Source organism: Pagrus major, chromosome 1 (genome assembly GCF_040436345.1).
Source record: "Pagrus major chromosome 1, Pma_NU_1.0".
In the NCBI taxonomy this organism is placed as follows: domain Eukaryota; kingdom Metazoa; phylum Chordata; class Actinopteri; order Spariformes; family Sparidae; genus Pagrus; species Pagrus major.
Genome location: NC_133215.1, coordinates 3,275,693 through 3,298,036, shown reverse-complemented (window position 1 = coordinate 3,298,036; position 22,344 = coordinate 3,275,693). Strand labels below are relative to the sequence as shown.

At 45.8% G+C, this 22,344-nt stretch overlaps 2 protein-coding genes across 6 annotated transcripts; both read left to right on the top strand.

Moving 5' to 3' along the window:
- Positions 1-582: 582 nt before the first annotated feature.
- LOC140994734 (galectin-related protein-like) lies at positions 583-5,928 on the top strand. The gene is made up of 5 exons (XM_073464505.1): positions 583-627; positions 2,313-2,450; positions 3,786-3,869; positions 4,495-4,678; positions 5,029-5,928. The coding sequence occupies exons 3-5, from the start codon at positions 3,817-3,819 to the stop codon at positions 5,170-5,172; spliced, it is 381 nt and encodes a 126-aa protein (XP_073320606.1). The 5' UTR covers positions 583-627; positions 2,313-2,450; positions 3,786-3,816; the 3' UTR covers positions 5,173-5,928.
- Positions 5,929-7,493: 1,565 nt separating this feature from the next.
- aftpha (aftiphilin a) lies at positions 7,494-21,317 on the top strand. 5 transcript variants are annotated; one of them, XM_073470823.1, is made up of 10 exons: positions 7,494-7,648; positions 10,590-12,302; positions 14,232-14,395; positions 15,592-15,721; positions 16,036-16,092; positions 17,259-17,381; positions 17,503-17,563; positions 18,182-18,265; positions 19,221-19,344; positions 19,675-21,317. In XM_073470823.1, the coding sequence occupies exons 2-10, from the start codon at positions 10,626-10,628 to the stop codon at positions 19,814-19,816; spliced, it is 2,562 nt and encodes an 853-aa protein (XP_073326924.1). In that variant the 5' UTR covers positions 7,494-7,648; positions 10,590-10,625; the 3' UTR covers positions 19,817-21,317. The 5 variants fall into 5 exon arrangements, with proteins under 5 accessions (XP_073326924.1, XP_073326915.1, XP_073326937.1 ...); XM_073470814.1 differs by having other exon boundaries at positions 17,500-17,563; XM_073470836.1 differs by lacking the exon at positions 18,182-18,265.
- The last annotated feature ends 1,027 nt before the right edge of the window (positions 21,318-22,344 follow it).

Below are 22,344 nucleotides of genomic sequence, written 5' to 3'. Positions count from 1 at the left end.
GAGAAAACAGTTTACGTATGGTTTATTCTATTTTAGCTTATTTTTCTAACTTGTTTCTTGACGTCTTCCTATTTGTTTTTAATGTCTTTTAAAAGTCATTTTAATGTAATTTAATGTCTGTAAAGCACTGTGAGTTGCTTGTGTCTGAGTTGGACGTCACAGACAAAGTCGTCTTGCCTAAATCAATTTTTGATCTTTTTGTGGGAACACGTTGCTCTTTCTTTTTACTTTTACAGAAACTTGTTGTCACTCGTTATAAAAGTATGAACAGAGAAGCTGTAAAGGAGAGAAACAACGCACCACTGCTGCTGCTGATACGACTGTCAGCCCTGTTATTACTGGTACAACCACTAAAAATCTAAATCTACTCTCTGTACAACACACTGAGAGTTTCAGTGACGTCTCTGCAGACTGACGGATGGTGTAATGACACTAATGATGTGCAGTCAGTGCTGCACAGCGTGTAGAAACACATTAACACCACACGCACTGATTGTTGGTTTCCTCTCCCTCCGGCTCGGCCCTTTCCTTTGACCTCACGTCCTCCGGCTTCCTCCCATTCTTCACTCTCCTCGAGGAAAATGAAAATGAAAGTCAGGAGTCAGGACGTCTGCTGCCGACTGTGAGGTGAGTTTGTTTGGATTCTTCTAAGTTCATGTCGACGTCTTTAAAACTTAAACTATAAATGGGTGTTTTATAAGATTTCTGTCTTCAGTAGGAACCAATGAGCTTGGAGCTGAGAGCCACAGACAGGAAGTCAGAAAGTCTTGAGAGACGGTCTCACATGTTGTTGGTTTGAGGCTGAACATGAGATTTATTGACTTTAACTGGTTGTGAAACCGTCTCCAACAGTCTCAGCTCCTTAATTTCCGCCACCAGGTCAGATTCTGAATTATCAGGCTGCATAAATCATAAAATTAAAACTATCTTTCATGTTAGAGTGCTGGTTCTGACCACGGGTACAGAAGCTTTGGACCAGGACAAACTGGGGTTAGCGAACTTCAGCAGATATCTCTGCAACAAAACACAATTTATTTCTTCTTATCTTACATATTGCACCTTTAAAGAGGTCGTATTATGTTTTTGTTCAGGTTCATACTGTTATTTCAGGGTCCTGGTGGAATAGTTTACATACTTTAATTTTCAAAAAACACAGTAGTTTTCTTATGGTTCATCGCCGCAGCATCACTTTTTCACACTGTGTCTTGAACGCTTCGTTTTAGCTACAGAGTGAGACATCTCACCTCTGTTCAATCTTTGGTGAGAGTTGCACATGTGCATTACTGAACAGGCAGGATGCAGCCAATCAGAGGCAGAGTAGGGCGGGTCATGCCGAGCCAGGTAGTGTGATCTAAAATAACGCCTCTACAGCTACTGGAGTGTTTATATTTTATAATTAATATATAAATAAATATATTTATATAACGCCTGTTACATTGTGACACACATACGTAACTCCCTCTGGCGTGAACAATCCTTAAACATGCACAAAATGCTTCATAACACAATAAAGTAAAGGCACAAACCCAAAAAGCATCAGATGACCTCTTTAAAATGTTTGTCGCTAACGTTAAACTGCCATTAGCAACATTAGCTTACATTTGCTAGCTAACTTAAGCAACGTTAGCTAATGCAAAAAAGCATACTTGAGCAAATTGGGCTTTACCAACCCAACATGTGGCTGTTTGACGTCCTGGGAATGAGACTCAACCATCAACTATCTTTGTGGTGCGTTCAGGAACAGCTGGGACAAATCCTACTGACTCTACCTTTAACTTTAATAGTCTTTGAATTATATTAATATGACGTGAGCTTCAGTAGCTTTGACCACAAATGTCCTTCAGAGGGAGACTCTTTACTCTGATACTCTGAGTACATGTCAGAGCCTGTACTCGATTACTTTTACTGGAGTACAGAAGCTGAATCAGTACTTCTACTTTTACCAGAGTCTGTTTCTACACAAGTATCTGAACTGTGTGGACTTTCACCTCCTCTGTTGTGACTGTTCAGCCTGTAGACTGATCCGTTTGTAGTTCAGTGTGTTTGCTGACAACAAACAATCTGACTTTCAGACGTTCAGAGAGAGAAACTTGTCTTCAGGAATAAATAAAAAGTGTTTGTGTGGTCAAATATATTTTTGCTCGGCTGTTTGAAACCCTGAGGAGGATTTAATTTGTGGGGGTTTCAGTCACAGCTTCACAATAAGCTCACTTGTTATTGACCTGAGAGAGAGAAAGGCATGCAGGGGCAGCTGATCATCAGAGCAGTGTGTGTGTGTGTGTGTGTGTGTGTGTGTGTGTGTGTTGAACCAGGTTGGAGCTTTGTACGTCAGCGTTGACTCAGTCGACGTCGGAGGCAGACAAACTGGACGGGCAGCTCATTCCTCTGCTGTTTGTTTCCTTCAGATCAACATGGCCGACACACACAGAGCCACAGCACAGGGCAGGAAGGTGAGTCCACACACACACACACACACACACACACACACACACACCTGAGCAGCAGGAAGCAGCAGGTCAGAGATTATGACCCGACCCAGCAGAGAGGAACCGGTCTGACCCACAGTCCAGATCATCTGCACTGATCATCTCTTTTAGTTCTCAGGTGAAAGTTTGGACTGAAAGTCACTTTTCAGAGTTTTGGAGGAAGCTGCTCTCAACAACTTCCTGTCAGAATTAACAAAATAAAAGCTCTGCTAATTTTCAGAATAAAAACATCAATATTATGTCCACTTTTACCTGCTGAACATTAAAGTGATGAAGACATGAATGCATCAGTAGTTTTTTTCAGACTGATTCTGATGATTTTTCGAGTGATTGGTGCCCAAGTTTGACAGATTTTGTCCAAACTAATAAACTTAAATAAAGGAATTTGGTATTTCCTGCATTGTTAGCAGCTCAAAAAGCATCCATGGTACAAAATGTAGCTATTAATGTGAGCAATATATGTGTATATATATAAAAAGTACCATTGATAATAGTTTTAGGGAGACGGGGTTGCATTGGAGGACCTCAGTATTTTTTAAATCGTGGCTGTGGCCCGTGGACGACCTTTTAAAAGTTAAAGAATTACATAAAACTTTGTGTTTTCAGCTTCATGTTGTCGTTTTCAAACCTGTCTCGGTGTTTATCTGAGGTGACGCAGCCTGACGGTTCATTTCATGTACTTCTGACGACACTGCACAGGAAGTCCTTTTCTTTTTCACCTCAGTCTTACCTGAGTCCTATCAGATGCTTTTATTTTGAAGGTAAACCTGAACTCAGACCACGTCTGGTTTCTCACGTGCTGGTCACATGCACGTGACGTCACGCTGTTAATTGTGTGTTTTTAGACTTTATTCATTGATTGTTGAGCTCCAGCCTGTGAACACAGAGCTGCTCACACGTGTTCCTCTGTGATGTGATTATTATCAGCTCAGACACTAAATAATACTTTAGACACTTTTGATGTTTTATAGACGCAGAAAAGTTCAAATATGTGCCAATAAATGTCATTTAGATGTTTCCTGTAAAATCTGACAAAGTGACTTCACTTAAAAAACAATCAAAGGAAACTGATGACCTCAAAATGACCAAGTAATAATGATGTGTTACTTCTTTAGCTTGTACAACTTAAATTTAATCGTCTGCTTTACTCTGTAACTCTGAGTCGATCCGTTTCCTGACTGTTTTAGAGTAAAGTCAACTTTTAAAAGTTACAGTGATAAAATCAGCCTCGTGTCTGGACACGCAGATCAGATCCAGAGAAGTTCAGGTGATTTCCTTATCTTGATTTTCTCCTTTCAGAAATGGGTTTTTCCACAGAGAAGTGCGACTGATGGGAACAAAGCGAGTGTTCGCTCTGCTGACGGAGACGCTGAGAGACATCTGGTAACATCGACCCTGAAACCACACAGACACACAACACACAACACACAACACACACACACACAGACTCACCAACACACCAACACACAACACACCAACACACAAACACACAACACACAACACACAGACACACAACACACCAACACACAACACACAACACACAGACACACAACACACAGACACACAACACACAACACACAGACACACAACACAGAGACACACAACACACCAACACACAGACTCACCAACACACAAACACATAAACAGACACACAACACACAGACACACAACACACCAACACACAACACACCAACACACAACACACCAACACACAGACACATAAACACACAAACACACAAACACACAGACTCACCAACACACAGACACACAAACACATAAACACACAAATACACAAACACACTAACACACAAACACACAACACACCAACACACAAACACATAAACAGACAAACACACCAACACACCAACATACTAACACACAAACACACAACACACAAACACACCAGCTGAGAGCGTCACATTTTAGAAATAAGTGAAAATATTAAGCTATATATATATATATATTAATATATATAACTCAGATCTACATGTTCATGTTCCTCCGGCAGGTTCTACGTCGCCCTGACTTGCGGTCGTGGCACCTCCAGGGAGCCTCCGCCTGACGTGGCTCTGGAGCTCTGTGTGAGGTTCAGGGACCGGCAGGTGCTGCGCCGAGCCTGCGTGTCCGGATCCTGGGGGGACGTGGACAGAGCCGTCCCCTTCTTCCCCTTCATCAGAGACCAGCCGTTCAAGGTACCGACGTCCGTCCACACTCTGGATCTGTGTCCTTCATAGGAGCACTTCTAGTTGTTTTGTGTCTTGTTGTAGATGTTTTGTGTCCCTCTGTAGTTGTTTTCTGTGTCTTTGTTGTTGTTTTCTGTGTCTTTGTTGTACTGTTGTATCTTTGCAGTCATTATAAAGAGATATAACATCAGCCCTCATGATGTGACCTCATGTTGCTTATTGTTCAGACTGATCAAGCTGATGTGTGAATATCTGACTCACACTGTCTCTGTTCGAAATTTCACTTTCAAATGTTAAACATGAACTTAGATCAACCAAACATCTCATCTCGTCTCGTCTCGTCTCGTCTCTCCTCGCAGATCGATATCCACTGTGGACACAGTCGTCTTCGTGTGTTGGTGGACGGGCAGCAGCTGTTTGACTTTAACCATCGAGTGACGTCGCTCAGCAACATCGACACGTTGTGGATAAAAGGCAGCGTCACCATCACGAAGCTGGCGTGAAGGAAACGACGTCACTGCTGAACTGTTGAACTGTTTGAACGCAGGCAGAACATCTTGGTACCAGATGATTTTTGTGGAGAGAAGTTAGTGTCCATACTGGAGACGAGCGAGTGTTTCATGATCCTGTTTCATTTTTATTTCTAGACCATGAAACAAAGTTTTATATTGAGCTTAGAAGGTTTTTCTGTTTTTTTCTTTTTATATTGCAGATAAATGTAGTTTAAACATCAGATTCACTCAGGAAAATCTTACAGACGCAGCTGATTAATGACTAAAGCACTGATTACACTGATTACACTGATTGCACTGTGATTAAATGTGTTTTATTTAAAATGTTAACTTCCATCGTGCAAATTTGTTTCCAGAATGATCTACTGTATTTTTTATGTAAATGAAGTCACAGTACTGTACATTTTTCAACTCAGACACTCCAACTTTGATTACTTCTGGGATTTTGGGTTTTTTTAGTGACCCGGGGGAGTCAACATGTCAAGAAAGAAAGATTCAGTATCCAGAATTTGCATCTTTATGTTGAAAAATACGATTAAATAAAGTAAAATGAATCAAATCTGACAAATAAACATCTTCAGGGGGTTGGAGGAGGAACTGATGGTCTCCCCTCTCCTGTGTTTCTTAAATCCTGGCTCAGGCTGTAAATACGTTTCCTGTAAAACTGTGTCTTGTTTTAATGTGAAATGTGTTTTTGTGTCATCATGTTTTTTGATAATGAGTTAATAAAACATGAAGAAGGACTGTATGTAACATATTGGTGAATGTAACATATCGGTTCTGACAGTGATGCTGCAGGTCCATTCATCACCATCAGAATCAGAACTGGCATGAACATGAATATTCAAATAAACAGACACAGTTTGGTTTAATGTGTTTGTCTCCCGTCATGTAAAGTCATCTCACAGTCTCTGATTATTCCAGATTTATGGATATCATACTTTATTTTTCAGGGATACTTGGGTTTATAATTTTTTGGATATTTAAGTGTCAGTGATCAGCTGTGTCAGTGATCAGCTGTGTGTCTGTGATCTTCTGTGTCAGTGATCAGCTGTGTCAGTGATCAGCTGTGTGTCAGTGATCAGCTGTGTCAGTGATCATCTGTGTGTCTGTGATCAGCTGTGTGTCTGTGATCAGCTGTGTCTGTGATCAGCTGTGTGTCTGTGATCAGCTGTGTCTGTGATCAGCTCTGTGTCTGTGATCAGCTGTGTCTGTGATCAGCTGTGTCTGTGATCAGCTGTGTGTCAGTGATCAGCTGTGTGTCTGTGATCATCTGTGTGTCAGTGATCAGCTGTGTCAGTGATCAGCTGTGTGTCTGTGATCAGCTGTGTGTCAGTGATCAGCTCTGTGTCTGTGATCAGCTGTGTCTGTGATCAGCTGTGTGTCTGTGATCAGCTGTGTGTCTGTGATCAGCTGTGTGTCAGTGATCAGCTGTGTGTCTGTGATCAGCTGTGTCAGTGATCAGCTGTGTGTCTGTGATCAGCTGTGTGTCTGTGATCAGCTCTGTGTCTGTGATCAGCTGTGTCTGTGATCAGCTGTGTGTCTGTGATCAGATGTGTGTCTGTGATCAGCTGTGTGTCTGTGATCAGCTGTGTGTCAGTGATCAGCTGTGTCAGTGATCAGCTGTGTGTCAGTGATCAGCTGTGTCAGTGATCAGCTGTGTCAGTGATCAGCTGTGTCTGTGATCAGCTGTGTGTCAGTGATCAGCTGTGTGTCAGTGATCAGCTGTGTGTCTGTGATCAGCTGTGTCAGTGATCAGCTGTGTGTCTGTGATCAGCTGTGTGTCAGTGATCAGCTGTGTGTCAGTGATCAGCTGTGTGTCAGTGATCAGCTGTGTCAGTGATCAGCTGTGTGTCAGTGATCAGCTGTGTGTCTGTGATCAGCTGTGTCAGTGATCAGCTGTGTGTCAGTGATCAGCTGTGTGTCTGTGATCAGCTGTGTGTCTGTGATCAGCTGTGTGTCTGTGATCAGCTGTGTGTCAGTGATCAGCTGTGTCAGTGATCAGCTGTGTCAGTGATCAGCTGTGTCTGTGATCAGCTGTGTGTCAGTGATCAGCTGTGTGTCAGTGATCAGCTGTGTGTCTGTGATCAGCTGTGTCAGTGATCAGCTGTGTGTCTGTGATCAGCTGTGTGTCAGTGATCAGCTGTGTCAGTGATCAGCTGTGTGTCAGTGATCAGCTGTGTGTCAGTGATCAGCTGTGTGTCAGTGATCAGCTGTGTCAGTCTGAATCTTTCACCTGTTCAACACTGAAACTTTGTGAAGAACCAAACAGACAGAGCCAACCTGCCACCGCGGTGCATGCTGGGAGACACTGAGGCAGGGTAGCAGCAGCAGCCGGCGGCTGACTCAACCTTCAGTTTCTGCCCCACTTTCCGCCGTCCTGCGCTGTTCGGCCGGCTCGATCTGACGACACATGGACAGCACCGTCTCTACCTGAGTCATGGACACCAGCGGACAACATCTCACGGTCAGCTCCACTGTTTCCTCCGCTAACTGAGACACCTGCTGTCAAACCGGGCTGGGTGATGAGGGAAGGCTAAAGCTAACGCTAACGCTAACGCTAGCTGGACGTTCAGGGAAGATGCTTGTTGTTGTCGCTGGTGTTAGCTAGCTGCGTAGTTAGCTCAGGTAGTTGACTTCTCACTCACTTGTGTCTGATGCTGGGGCTCTAGTAGCCTTCATGAACCCGAGATGTCCGTGTATCGCTGTTCTTTAACTACACAACTGACTCAGCAAAGTGTGAACACACTGGTAACGTCGCTCACAGCAACACGGCTCATGTAGCTTTGGGTTTCGTACACAGGCTAACGCAGCTAAGCTAAGTTAGCCAGCGTTACACCCGATCTCAGCGAAGTGCCTCGGCCTTTGTAGTTTAATTAAATGCCTTCTAGTTAGTGCTAACCTAGCTGTTAGCATCGTGTGAGATTAATCCCAGTCTAGTGTGTTACTCTTCTGTGTAACAGCCCTGCTCAGCTGTCAGGTTTCTGCTGAGCTAACGACAACACCAGCTAGCCTGTTAGCCTCCTAAGCTGGATGCTCCCCGCTACGTTAGCCTGCTAGCTTCACTGAAACTGGCGTCAGAAAATGTGAGAAACTTGGCAAAATCCAGAAAAGGTCCAAACAAGCAGAACCTGAGCGGGTATTTGATGCTGTTAACAGCTGTGATAGGAGGAATAACCCCGTCATGAAGGCGACAGCTCGTCTGACAGACAACATATTGTGTTTGCTAGTAAATAAACTCAGTTTGACTTCATGTTCGGTCCAAAACAGCTGATTTAATTCTGTCTTATTCGGACTGGACCTGTCCTGGTGTCTCCACCCGGTCTGACAGAGGATCACTGAGTTCAGCACGGACACATGAAATGCTGTAATGAGGATGGAGGAGCTGATCCCAGAGCTGTTGACTCGTCTGTCAGGACGTGCATGTCAGCTACCTGCTCTCAGGTGTGATCTGAGATAAGGCCCTGACAGCAAACACACGTTCCTGGTCCTGGTTGGTTGTTGAGAGTTTCCTGTTTCTGCTGGAGGTCCAGGTGGACAGACTCCGGCTTCTCACGTAGTCCCGAGTTTAATACCAGAAAGTTTTGTTTCACAGGAGTTTAAATTGATTTCACTTCTCGGGGACGTGTTTCTGAAGGGACTGTGCGATTTAATCTGAGGAGAGATGGTGTTAAGTTGGTTCACTTTTAATGTGAAGGCCGGGCTGCAACAAGTGAACATGTTAAAGGAGCAGTATGTAGTTTTAGAGAAGAAATTCACACTCAGAATTTTAATATTTACAATAATACAAACTGTACGTTCTCCATCAGTGAGTAACAAACTGCTCTCAGAGGAAAATCAGGTCCCAGAACACTGTGTGAAGCCAGAGAGGTGGCAGGGTCCGCCACATATAAACACAGTGAAACAGTATAAACTGTGTTGTCCTTTCAGGTCAGTTTGTTTATTCAGTCATGAAAACAAAGTGTTTGTTTATTTAGTTTGTTTAGATAGAAAACAAGTTCCTCCTCAAAACTACATACTGCTCCTTTAAATATGAAATAAAATCTCTCTCTCAGTTACTTGATTAAACATTTCATCTATGAAATGTGAGAAAATGAAAAAGTAAAAGCTGATCACCGTCTTCACGCTGCACTTTCTGTCAGGCCGACTGTCCAGAACCAAAAACTGTTGAATGTACAGAGAATATAAAACCCAGAAACTCAGCAAAGAAAGTGGAGCTGGAGAATCTTCTGCGAAACAGTTGCACTTCAACATGTCCGAGGGTTTCCAAGTTTCCTGAGGAGGAAACTGGCCGAATGATAACAGAGCGCCACAGGAACGAGTCCAGAAGCCCGGAAATCAGTTTCCATTTCTGCACCTCCGGTTCCCCTCGTCTCAACCTGAAACATTCAGTGGTTCACACAAGCTTCAGAGATTCTCACGTTTTGATCATTAAATGTCCACAGTTTAATTATAAAGCTCTTCATGTGTTAAAAACAGTTAGCGGTTGCTAACAAGTGTCTGAATGAGACTACAGAGGTTGTCGGGGACATTAAACGTCCTCACAGCGAACACGGAGACTCATCTGCTCACTAGTCCGTCTTTACAGGCCACTTTAGTTACACACTGTTCTCACTCTGACTTTACAACTTCAGTTTCACGTTCAGATCAGTCAGCGATTTGAGTGAAGTCTGAAACACTTTTCAAAGCATCTAACAAATATTACCTTGTTTTTTTAAACGACATCCTCAAAGACTCGTTGAACCTGCTGGTAAAACAAACACTGCAGGTGAAACTTCTGCACCGGAGGGAACAGGTGCGGTGTCATCTGTCATCTGTTTCTATGATTCTCATGAAATAATCGATGCAAACAGTTTAGATGAAGCTGGAACAGTAGAGCAGATCCAGGAACTTTACTGGGACATGTTCATGAGTTTTACTCGAGGAGACGATGACAACCTCTTTGTTTCAGTCATGTAACAGCCACGTCTGAGAGTGTGAATACAGATTTAAGATGAATTTCTCAGAGTTGATCATTAGACAGTGCATCAACAGGCTGTTTCTCTGCTGCGTGCTGCCCTGAGGTTCACATCACAGACTGATGTGAGCCGTCATACTTGATGTTCTCACTAACACTGTTTGTTACAGCTCTGTCTCCGTTTTATTCATCACAGCAGTGGTTTCTCAGTACCACTCTATTACTGTCAATTTGACGCCAATCTGTCCTCTTTTAGAGCCTCAGTGATTCAATTTCAGCCTCGACTCAGACCACACATTAAGCTAATCAGTCCTGGAGCACCACTGAGAGCCGTCCTTATTTACTTCTCGTGTTTATGAAGCCTGAATGTGTTTAAACACTCACATTTCTATTAATAAACCTCCTGTGAGCCATTATTTGTGTCTGATGACGTCTTTTCTGGCTGTTTCAGGTGTAGCCAGGAGGATTTGTTGATTGCCAGAGAATCATGGAGCCAGATGTCATCCGCATGTACTCGTCCTCTCCGCCCCCGATGGAGGACGGCCCGGAGGACGAGGACAACGACTTTGGAGACTTTGACACCTTCTCTGGCGTCCCGAACAGCATCAGCTTCACAGAATTCGACACCCCGACCACTTTTAACCAGTCGCAGGCTCTGACCGCCACCTCCCCGCCCGAGCTCCTCAACAACAGAGGGGTGATGGGCTTCAGCCACAGCTCGTCCAACGGCACCCACAACCCCAACAACGAGCTGTCCAAGGCTAATGGCGTGGTGCCAGCGGGCCACCTGGGCAGCGCTCCCTCAGAAAGAACTGAGATGAAAAAGGTCCTCGCCGGCTCCCTGGAGCTCTCGGCGAGCGACACAGCCGGCAGCGAGCCCGCTGATTGCAACGGCGGAGGCACAGAGGTGCTAACAAACGGGTTTGCAACCTTCGACGTTCAGGGAAGCCCTTCCTCGCAGAATTCTGTCCACTCTCATTTAAAAGGAACGTCCACTGAGGACACGGGCAGCGTCCCTGTCGGGAGCCCGGAGGACGATTTTGCAGACTTTGCTGCTTTTTCCAATACTGAAGGACACCTCGGCCAGACGGCAAATGAGGACTTGGAAAACCCCACGGGGGGGATTTGGCTGCCGGAGCATTGTAATATAGCGCAGGGAACGACTTCAGAGGACAATGTCAGGGACACAAACAGAACTGGACCCGACGCATCCGGCTCTGATTCCATATCTGTTCCTGCTGAGGCCCCGGGCGGCTCGTGCAACACGGACCGGGGTTCTCACACAGATGCTGACTCTCCACAAAGGGACGTAGCCTTTGCACAGCAGCACTTGGCCTCAGAGGCCGTTTGCACTAACAAACCCGTCACTCTGAACGGGGTGGACGTAGCCGACAGGGACGGTTCCAAAGACGCGGCGGGCTGCAGTGAAAACGACCTCTCGCCTGACGCAGCTGGAGACGGGGAGATGGGACAGATGGATGGGAAGGGCTCCGGCAACGACACCGAGACTGAAACGGAGACGGAGACGTCGTTCGGCCGGCCGCTGTCCACAGACGCTCTCGAGGAGTACGGCGACATGAGCACCACGGGCTCCATGCCCTCTCCGCCCCTCCCAGGGGAGACGGCCACGCCCGCCGACCACAGTCAGCTGGCAGAGGACGACGAGGACGAGGACTTCGGGGACTTCGGAGACGCCGGCTCATTCAGCGGTCAGGGCTTTGCCGACTTCGATCAGCTGGATGTCCAGCAGGAGCAGAGCAGGTCGCACAGCTCGGCCCCGGCACAGGAAGCTACAAACTCCAAGGACGACGACGACTTCGGCGACTTTAACTCCCCCAAATTTCACAGCGGTGGAAACGAGGGGGAGGACGGAGGCACGTTCGCAGAATTCCCCGTCAGTGACAGTTTTGGGAATTTCAGCTCGGCTGCTGAGGGCGCAGACGGCGAGGCGGACGCCGGGTGGAGCGCCTTCGGGGAGCAGGAGCAGCAGGTGGAGGGGGAGTCCTGGGCGGCGTTCAGCACAGAGCAGAGTGTCGCTCCTCCTGCAGAGAGCAGAGAGGAGGTGGAGGAGGAGGTGCAGGAGCAGCAGGAGGAGGAGGAGGAGTGGCATGAAAGTGAACCTGCTGCTGTCAGCGAGGAGGCCAGCAGGACGGACAGACAGTCGGTAAGAACTGTGGGGAGTATAGACTGGTCAGACTGGGACACCTCGTTGGAGATGGTTATTTATAAAATGTGTGTTTGTTCTCGCTCGGCCACGCTGGTGTCCTGTCACTGACCGCTGCCATACACACTGACAGGCAGACATATCTCTGTCTGTGATAACGAGGTCACTGTAATCAAAGTGACATCGTCCTGATTTAAATCAGCCATTAAAGATCACAATCACCACTGACAATGAAATGACACGGGAGCCTAAACAGGAAGTATTTTCCACACAGATCACATGGTCAGTTGTTGTGTTTGTCCACATTCAGCTGAGTCACTGCCCGACACCAGCGTCCACTGTTTGTATTAAACATTAACTGACCCATTAATGAGCGCAGGCTCAGATGTCTGAAGTGCAGCAGAGAGTGAACAACAGGAAAAACAAATCACGTGTGTCCTGATGTGACACAATGGTCAGACCTGCTCGACAATAAGACACATCGACGACATGTTTGAGATCTGATCAGTCAGACCACTGCACGTGTCCTGTCCTTCACACTGAAGGATGTAAATGACATGTCCGGTGTCCGTTAACCCGCCAATGTCAGCAGTTTGTGAACACACTGAACCACAACATCACCAGACTCCCTTAACAAATGTAGTGATTTTAAGAGTTGTTTCATGAGGAGACACTTAACTAACTTTGTGAAACGCTGTGTCTGACTGATTCTTCATTGTTCAGGCCTTCTTGTCAATTCGGCAAAGTTACACTTGAAGTTTTTTTACTTTCTTAGTGTAAAAAACATGGTGTCAGTTTGTGAATAGAGCAGCGAGGTGAGGTCTGATCACACATGGTCACTGGAGATGCCTGTTAATGCCACGTCTGAACAGGCTGTGTGTGTGTGACGTGAGGCAGGTTGTAGACGCAGATTGAAAGGTGTGGAGGAAAAGTTACACACTGAAACCGATGTTCATTCAGGTGCAGGGACACTCCTGCAGGCTCGGCCCTCATGATGTCACCTGCTCCTCCTGTCAGGTGAACACACATATTTGCAGTGATCCACATTCAAACCAGTTAAACAGCCCAGAAGGAAACTGGGTCAAAAGTGTGAACGTCTCTGAGGAAGCAGGATCCGTTTGTCTCGATCGAAAAGGAGTCAGTCGGCTCAGACGCTGGGCTCAGAGACGCTGGGCTCAGAGACGCTGGGCTCAGAGACGCTGGGCTCAGAGACGCTGGGCTCAGAGACGCTGGGCTCAGAGACGCTGGGCTCAGAGACGCTGGGCTCAGAGACGCTGGGCTCAGAGTCGCTGGGCTCAGAGTCGCTGGGCTCAGAGACGCTCACTGTGCATGCAGAGTCTGGATGTAACTCACTTATATCAATAAATGTTGTTACATCAGACATTTCTCTTGTAGGTCAGTCGTGGAAAATGAGACCTGTGAGTTTTCCAACACGCTCGTCTCGGCAGCGTTACAGCTGTGATACGGTCGTCAGAGCTGATCACCATGAAACCTGCAGCCACATATTTATCTTTACTCTCATCACAGGTTAACGTCACCTCACAGAGCTTCATCAGAGCCGGTTCTGATGGTCCAGACCCTCTAGATGTCACATTTAAGATTTGAAAGCTGAAACAACTAGATCGGACCTTCTGCATGCTCGACCCTTCAGCTTTTTGCTAACTTTATAAAGATTCCTGTGAGTTTGAGGCCTGACGAGAGAAAAGCATTCCTGTAAAAACTCTTCAGCTGCGGCCTCAGTTCACTCACGAGCCTGTTAAAGAAAATGAGCAGCAGATTCCTGAGCGAAGCTGCGAGTGTGAGCGGCTCTCTGACGGTACCTCGCTGAACAAATCAACACCAACAGCCGGTCGTTTGTTCACGTGAGAAGAAAGATGACATTAACCAGATTTGATGTGGAAGATTAACCAGCTGCTGGTCTCTCTGCAGGCGTCTCTGTCGAGCCGTCTGGAGAAGCTGTTTCAGAGCAGCTTCCCGCAGACTGCCGTCCCCTCGGTGGAGGACGAGGTGACGTGTCTGAAGGGCCTGCTGGGACCTCCAGAGGACAAACAGCAGCCGGGAGCCGAGGACGAGAAGAGGTCGCCACGCAGCAGGTGAGTGTAGCCTCCTCCACGGGCCTCCAGTTTACCCTTTAAACAGGAAGAGTAACAGACTGAAGCAACACGTGTTGAGCATCTTCTCTGTTACAAACCGTCTCTGATTGATTTCCAGCTGCAGTTTGTTCTGACGTCCTCTGTTTGGTCTCAGGGACACGAAGTCTGAATCACAGCTTTCTTTGATGGAGAGTTATTTAAAGCTCCTCGTGAGTCACAGGATAAACTTTTGTGTCTTCGAGCAACAACGTGCTACAACAGCTCGAGCTTAAAATTCAGCCCACACTAAAAGTTGCCAGAAGTTGAGCAGTCAGTCGTTCCACCGCTGAACCAGACGTATCCTGATGCTACTTAGTTACTGGATGATGATGGACACAGTCGCCTCAGTCATATAATGAAGAGAGAAGAAGCAACAGGCTGTTCCTGAGTCTCTCTTGATCAGTTTTTATTAATATAAAGTCTTGAAAGTCATTTAATAGAAACATTTAATCTGATTTAATTGATCCATCTTTTAGTTTCTTTCCGTCAAAATCAGATTTAAAAAATCTCTCCGCTTTCCTGGTGACGTCACTGCTGCTTTTTAGGCAACCAATCATATATTAGATCGGTTGGGACTCGTCACCCGTCGCCGCAGTAACCAAGAAAATGGAGGACAAGCTCGTTCTGGCTGTGTGTTTCTATCCTGAGCTTTTAGCAGACGGGAAACCCCCAGGACAGAGACGGAAAGGTCCATTTGTGGGAGCAGATCGTCTGGACACTGCACGTTCCTGCTGAGTGATGTGAGCTTGATTGGTCAGCTGTCTGTTACCATGGCGTTAGCAGCTGTCAATCACAGCCAACGTGCAGCGTTTCTGTGGACGGGCGTTTAAACATCCAGCTGACTAACAGCCACATTCCTGCATAAAGCCTCCTCTGCACAGATACACGTTACCTTTCATTAACTTTACAATGTTTAAATAAGAAAAAGTGAATTTGTCCAAAAACTCAAGTCTGAAATTTGGTTAAAATCACCTTGAAAAGGTCTTAAAAGCACAAATGTAAGTGTGTGATACCTGTAGCCTGTTGTCTGAGTGGTTCTGTGAAGCTCGCAGTGTTTCTTTGTTCTGTCTGAGTGGTTCTGTGAAGCTCGCAGTGTTTCTTTGTTCTGTCTGAGTGTTTCAGTCTGTGACTCTGCTGCGTCTCATTGGTCGGTGCAGGTCTGTGCGTGGCGGCGTGTGGACGCAGCTTCAGGACATCCACGAGGCGTTGGGCCTCAGATACCAGTGGGGGGGCTCCCACTGCAACAAAGCACTGCTCTGCTGCCTCGGCATCGACACCAGAAACATTGTAAGTCCCGGCGGAGCCTCCGTCGATGATGAGAGGAGAAAAGAAAGATGTAGAAACACGGCAGCGCGCTTTGATTCCAGACACACGAGGACAACCTCCTGATCTTCTCAGGAGTATTTTTAGAAGTGATTTAATGGTGCATCAAATAATCTGTGACCTTTATTAACCTCTACCGGCAGCCATTAGAGACTGCGACATCAACTTAACTTTTCCTCTTCCCACACGAGCTCGTGAGGCAGAGGATTTATTTTTCCTGTGAAGTTTTACATCAGCATGAATGTGAGTTTTCTAACCTGCTGCTCTGATGCCCGCAGCTGTTCACCGGACAGAAGAAGCAGCCGGTCATCGTGCCCATGTACGCCGCCAGCCTGGTGAGTCGCCGCTTCACGTGTTCGAGAACAGAAACCACAAACACGAACATCTTTAGTTTCACCTGCTTCACTCAGTTGTCATTATTTATAACGCTGAAAAGATCTGAGTGAATCGATGAGATGCTGAAGAGGAAACGAGCGATGTTTTTGTCCCAGTCTGACATCAAGTAGAGAGAAGTTTTAACTTCAGTAATCTTGATCCCAGCATGCAACGCTGACATCATGTCACCTGTGATGCTGCGGTCCAGCGTCTCTGCTTCAGCTCAGAGGACTCGGTCTGATTCTGCTGTCACGTCGACTCGAGCAGCTGTGAGATTTAACTGACCTGCAGCTGTTGGGAGCAGACGGAGAGTCTCACAGCAGCTCTCTGACAGCAGGACGTAACCAAAGACCAGTCGAGCTGCACAAACGCTGTGAACCAGCAGACCAAGCAGAATCATCTGTTTCCGTCTGTTCAACCTGCAGGTTTACTGTACGTGACTCTGTGCAAACGTACACAAACGTTTAGGTCAGCTGACGTCCGTCCTGAGTGATCCAAGTACAGGTGTGAAGCATTAACCACTGCATCACCAGACTCCCTCAACAAATGTAGTGATTTTAAGAGTTGTTTCATGAGGAGAAACTGAACAAACTTTGTGAAACGGCTACGACCCATGTCACATTTTACAAATACACTAAACAGTAACTAGTATAGGCGACTTCTTTGTCCCCAGACTCCCTTAAGAAATGTGTCAGTTTAGTGAGTTGTTGAGTTGGAGACACTTTATAAACTGTGTGAAACTCTGTCTCTGACTGATTCTGACTTATTTGTTCCTTCTTATAAATTCAGCAAATGTCCTACATGAACTTCTTTCTGTGTTTGTGTAGAAACATGGCGTCTGTTTGTCTCAGTGATGTTTATTTGCATATCGAGCAGGAAGTAACATCTGATCACTGAGGTCACACACACAGTGATAGTATCAGCTCTAAAAAGGGCTCGTGTGACATTTACACTGAGTGAAATATTTTAATCAAAGACTTTTTAGTCGTTATGGTTTTGTCGTCACATCAGATGAAATATTGTACATATTTTACACACACGTCCTCTGAACTCGTGCCGACGTGTTCGGTATGTTTGTGTTCATCATCGACAGCGTCTGTTTCTCTGTTTGTCTGTTGTATTTTAGGGGATGCTGGAACCAACCAAAGAGCCTGTGAAGCCCGTCTCTGCAGCAGAGATGATCGCTTCCATAGCCCAGGCGCCGCCAGTGGCTCCAGAGAAAAGCTCCTGCCCGTCAGACACGGTCCAGGTGAGACGCCACGGCATCGTGTTACTCTTTTATTTTTCTTCTTGTCAACTTAAACCAACATGTCAGTCCGTCTCTAAATCCTGTCTGACTCACTGACCTGTGGCTCTGGCTCCTCCAGCAGGAGGCGCTCCCACCCGTCCAGTTCGACTGGAGCAGCAGTGGCCTTACCAACCCTCTGGACGGTAGGTCTCCAGCTCCAGCTCCACCCTGAACCCTCTCTGCCCGTTCTCTTCTCGTTTCCTCACTTCTCTAACTCTCGTAGTTGCCTGAAAGTGGCTTCAGTCCGGAGCTCAGCAGCCGCCTCCTGTGACTCGGTCAGATGTTGCTGATGTAAAGGTGTCTGCAGCAGGTGGCTGCTGGTGTTTCCTCTCCTCACATTATTAACAACTCTGTCGATACCTTGAAAAACTTCTTCATTAAAGGAAAAATCCACACTAAACATTACAACACTGGTGATGAAGAGCTTTGCTGAGAACAGATGTCACGATGCAGCACTGCAGGGAGTCGGTGATGAAGTCGCTCTGAATCTGAATCTGTTAAATTCGGCTCCTTTAACGTTCGAGTGAGAAAATGTTGGTGGATTTTTCCTTTAAGCTGTTTGTAATGAATCTAAACAACATGGCCGCTCTGCATGAAGACTTGTGTCATCACAGTGTAGAAACCAGACGAGTCTAACAGTGTTCATGTCTCTACGCTCTGATCACTGACACTGCTGCATGTCTCTGCCTTCCTCTCTCTCTCTCTCTCTCTCTCTGTGTGTGTGTGTGTGTGTTAACCTCGACCGCCCCGTGGCTGTGCAGCGAGCGGAGGCTCGTCTCTCTTAAACCTGGATTTCTTTGGTCCTGTGGAGGATTCAGGCTCCACCAGCTCACCCTCCATCCCAGGTCAGCAGCTGCTCACCTCCTCCTCCTCCTCCTCTTCCTCCTCTCTCGCTCCTCGTTTTTAAATTAACCTCCCATCTCCGCTCCTCACCTGTAACACTCGTCTGTGGGAGACAACAGGATAAACACTGAGCATGTGAACCAGCTGCAGTCTGGGTCAGATCTGAGTGTGGTCCAGAGTCCAGAGGGTCCGTGTGAAGCAGAAACACTCAGATATTGTTTCAGTTTCACTCTGAGTTTAGAGGAAAGTGTCAACTTTTTCCACCAGAGGCGTCATGATTCAGGTTGTCCGTCTGTCCGTCTCAAGAACTTCTTTACATTTGTTTAAGCTGCAGCTGCTGTGGACGTCTGCGTCCTCTCTCACTGTTAGTCTTTGTGTTGTTTTGGGGGAAAAATCTGGACTTTTGTTGGTTAAAACTTGAAAGTTTCTGTGCAGTGAAGGTCGCCTCACGTTCTCATTTTTTGTTAATTTTGGAGGCAAACAACGGTTGTTTTTGAATAAACTCTTCGATTCGTATCAGACTCGTATGAAGCTGCTGTGGAGCTGAAGCGCTGATGAGACACTTGATCAGTGGGAGAAAAAAAGGCCTTTTCTCTTCGTCTCTTAACAGCCGACACAAAACCAAAGTTTTGCATAATAGAAATATATATTTAAGTTGTCATTGCAACATTGTCTTATCGTTTATTGAATATGCTGATGATGAATTCATTTATTTGGCGTATTTCATCACCCGGACATCAACAAGCCGCTGATGTTTCGTTTATCTTAAACAGTTCGTCTCATGTGAATCTGTTGTCGGGTCGAAATACATTCAAACTGCGTCTCAACAGTTTGTCAGTGTGTCGGTGATGCTGGCTGGTGTCAGTGTGACTGACCACCTGTCCAGGTGTGTGTTTTTCTTTGCTCTGCCGCCTCACCTCGCCTCGCCTCGCTCACTTCTCTTCTCTTCCCGTTCAGGCGTCGACCCCGAGCTCTACGAGCTGACGACGGCCAAGCTGGACCCCGGCAGTTCCGGCAGTCGGGTGGCGGACGCCTTCGCACGCCTGATGTCCACCATGGAGAAGACGAGCACCTCCACCAGGTCAGCAGTCATGTGATGTCATGTGATGTCATGTGATGTCATGTGATGTCATGTGATGTGATGTCATGTGATGTCATGTGATGTGATGTCATGTGATGTCATGTGATGTCATGTCATGTGATGTTTGGTTTCTGCTTTGAAAAGAGGAAAGTTTATTACTTTCCTCGACACTTTATCATTTACCATCAGAGATGATGTAATGTTGAACACATGGAGCAACAAATAGCACATGGATGAATGTAGGTGACTTCCTGAAGATGTTGTGTGGAGCTGTTGTTGAACAGGTGCGTCTGCGACCTGTAACACCTGCCGTCTCTTCCCGTCTGACAGGAAGCCGAGGAAAGAGGAGAATCTGAGCGAGGAGGCGGCCAAAGTGATCGCCGGTCTGCCCGATCTGTCCTTCATGCAGGCCAAAGTGCTGATGTTCCCCGCCACGCTGACGCCGCTCGGCTCGCAGGCCACGCCAGACTGAAACCCCGCCCCTCACACTGACATCACCCCCCTCGCCCTGACCCCGCCCACTGACTCGGTCCATTTTTATAAAGTCGTTGTCGTCTTCTTCTTCTTCTTCTTCTTTTCTGTTTGGTTCTCTCTCTCTGGCTGCGGCTCACTTCCTCCCTCAACCTTCATATCTGTTTATTTTAAGATTTTATTTCTCAGCTTCTGATTTTTAAAAAAAATAAATAAAGCGAAGCATCTGACGGGAAAACAGCTCGGACGTGAAGGAGGAGGACGACCCGCACATTTAACAGCACTAGGCGATCAGATAATTAATTTATAGAGACGTTAATTTATAGAGGAAGGTTTAGACGTGTGTGCTGTTCATATCTAGAAGAAATCACCGTGTATATAATCAGGGATTAAATGTTTATTTTCCTTTTTTTTTCTTCTGTTTTTTAAATTCTGAATGATTTCCGGAGGATGATTTTACGTCTCTGTGGTGGGAGTGTGTTCGTGTCTGTCTGTGAAGGAAACACTGGCTGAAGCTCTTTGAATCAAACTGAAGTGGAATATATGTAAGTTTAAATTAATACATTTATATACATATATATAAATCTATATAAATATATATATATATATATTTATCGACTTGAAACCACACTGCCTGCAAAATCCAGCTGAATGTTTTGTCCCCTCGTCGTGTTTAAAGGCCTTTAGTTTTTACCTGCAGTAGATTTTAACCTGGTTTTCTTTCCCCCGTCGTCTCCGTCAAGTCTTTTTTTTTTTTTTTCCTTTCGCAGCTTTTTAACATAAATTATGTCCGACCCCGCCCACTGTCGCTGCGGTCCATCCTCCGTCTCCACGACGCAGGATGATGATGATGTTTTAAGTCTTTGTCGGAGGGAAACGTCCTCCAGCCACACGCCGGTGAATCTGTCGTCATTTTTATTCCACGTCGAGACGTTTGACAGACGTTCCAGCTGCTGTGGCCGGTGGACGTCTGCGTCCTCTCTCACTGTTCGTCTTTTTGTCGTTTTGGGGTAAAAACGGGACTTTTTTTTTTGGTTAAAACCACTGAAACTGGAAAGTTTCTCTGCAGTGAAGGTCGACTCACATCAGAAGGGAATTAAGGGACCAATTTCTGCTTCCATGTGTTGGGTTACGTTCACTGATCCTGATATGAAGAAGTGCTTTTTGTTTCGTTGTCGCCGCTCTTATTTGCTCATGTTTTTGCGAAGTAATTTTTTTTTTTTTTTTCTTTTTTTTTGCTCATACTACTGTCAGCCCCGTCTCCCAGGAGGATTTTGCACATTGTAAAGATGAAATGGATGTAATCATAGTTCACTGTGGCTTTAGACTGTGTACAGTTAAACTATGGACTGTAAAATGTACGGGAAAATTCCTATGGAAAAAAACTGAATCACTTGAAGAGCCTGTCAAAAGGTTATCGTGCATGCCCAGGTTCTTTTGAGACTATAAGTGTGTAAATTTTTCTTTTAGTGTACACAAGAAATTAAAATAGTTATCTTCTCTGCTCGTGTCCGTTTCTTTCACGCACACACACACACACACAATCATTTCTGTTAAATTTAAAGTTCAGATTTCTTCAGATTGTCTGCTGCAAATTTAAAAAGCTCTTCAGCTGCATCATTTGAAACCAGATCTTGTCCTCAGATGTTTACAGAGAAATTAGTTAAATCAGTTCAACTCCAAGTAAAGACGACTAACGATCAGTCATTTTAATTCCTGGTTCAGCCTTTAAATTACGGATTTAAAAGGAACAGTTCACTCAAAAAGTGAGGTGAGGAGACAGTGACTGAATTTACATCTTTGTGTGAACTGTTCCTTTAACTTTTAAAAGAAGAAATGTAAAAATTAATTTGGAAAAAGGATTTTAAATGTAACTCTCTTCCATTTATAGATGTGTCCATCATATATTTGCATCACATCTGTGTGGAGGTACTGGCAGTAAAATGCTTTCAGGAGCCCGACCCACATAAAGAAACAGAACACATGTAAATCCAGAGGGAACGCACAACGTCTGCTACTCGGACAGTACATCAGTAAACAAATGCCTCCTACAAGCCCCAGTGAAACAAAATGTCAGACTGAAGGTGTAGAGGGGCTTCAAGAATAAACAGTTTCCTCTCTAGAGCGACGTGGAGCAGCTAAGAACACAACAGGGCCTCAACGGACCAGAGACTGAGGGTCAGAGCCACCTGGTGTCGTTCCCCGCCTCTTAAGCCTTCACAAAAAGGTGTCGTCTCACCCTGATTGGCTGAGAAGGAAACGCCCCAAGCTGCTTCCACTCCTCAATCAGGAGTCGTCTCCTCACCTGCACACAGGTGATCTGAATCACCTGCAATCAGTCCAGAAGGACAGAGACAGACAGCAAACCTCAATGACACTGCTACACCTGTATTTATTCAGTTAGCATTTAAAAACAGATTTTTCTTTTGTCTTAAGATGTTTTTTGATTCATTAACAGGTTCAAGTTTTTTAAAATGTATCAAGTCGAGCTGCAGCGATTAATCACCAACTATTCTGATGACTGATTCT

Bases quoted from the DNA above. Each gene is read 5' to 3' on its own strand.
- LOC140994734 (XM_073464505.1), top strand. From the start codon at position 3,817: ATGGGAACAAAGCGAGTGTTCGCTCTGCTGACGGAGACGCTGAGAGAC. The intron at 3,870-4,494 runs GTAACATCGACC...TTCCTCCGGCAG, and splicing joins GAGACGCTGAGAGACATCTG to GTTCTACGTCGCCCTGACTT. The intron at 4,679-5,028 runs GTACCGACGTCC...CTCTCCTCGCAG, and splicing joins TCAGAGACCAGCCGTTCAAG to ATCGATATCCACTGTGGACA.
- aftpha (XM_073470814.1), top strand. From the start codon at position 10,626: ATGGAGCCAGATGTCATCCGCATGTACTCGTCCTCTCCGCCCCCGATG. The intron at 14,396-15,591 runs GTGAGTGTAGCC...TGGTCGGTGCAG, and splicing joins AAGAGGTCGCCACGCAGCAG to GTCTGTGCGTGGCGGCGTGT. The intron at 15,722-16,035 runs GTAAGTCCCGGC...TGATGCCCGCAG, and splicing joins GCATCGACACCAGAAACATT to CTGTTCACCGGACAGAAGAA.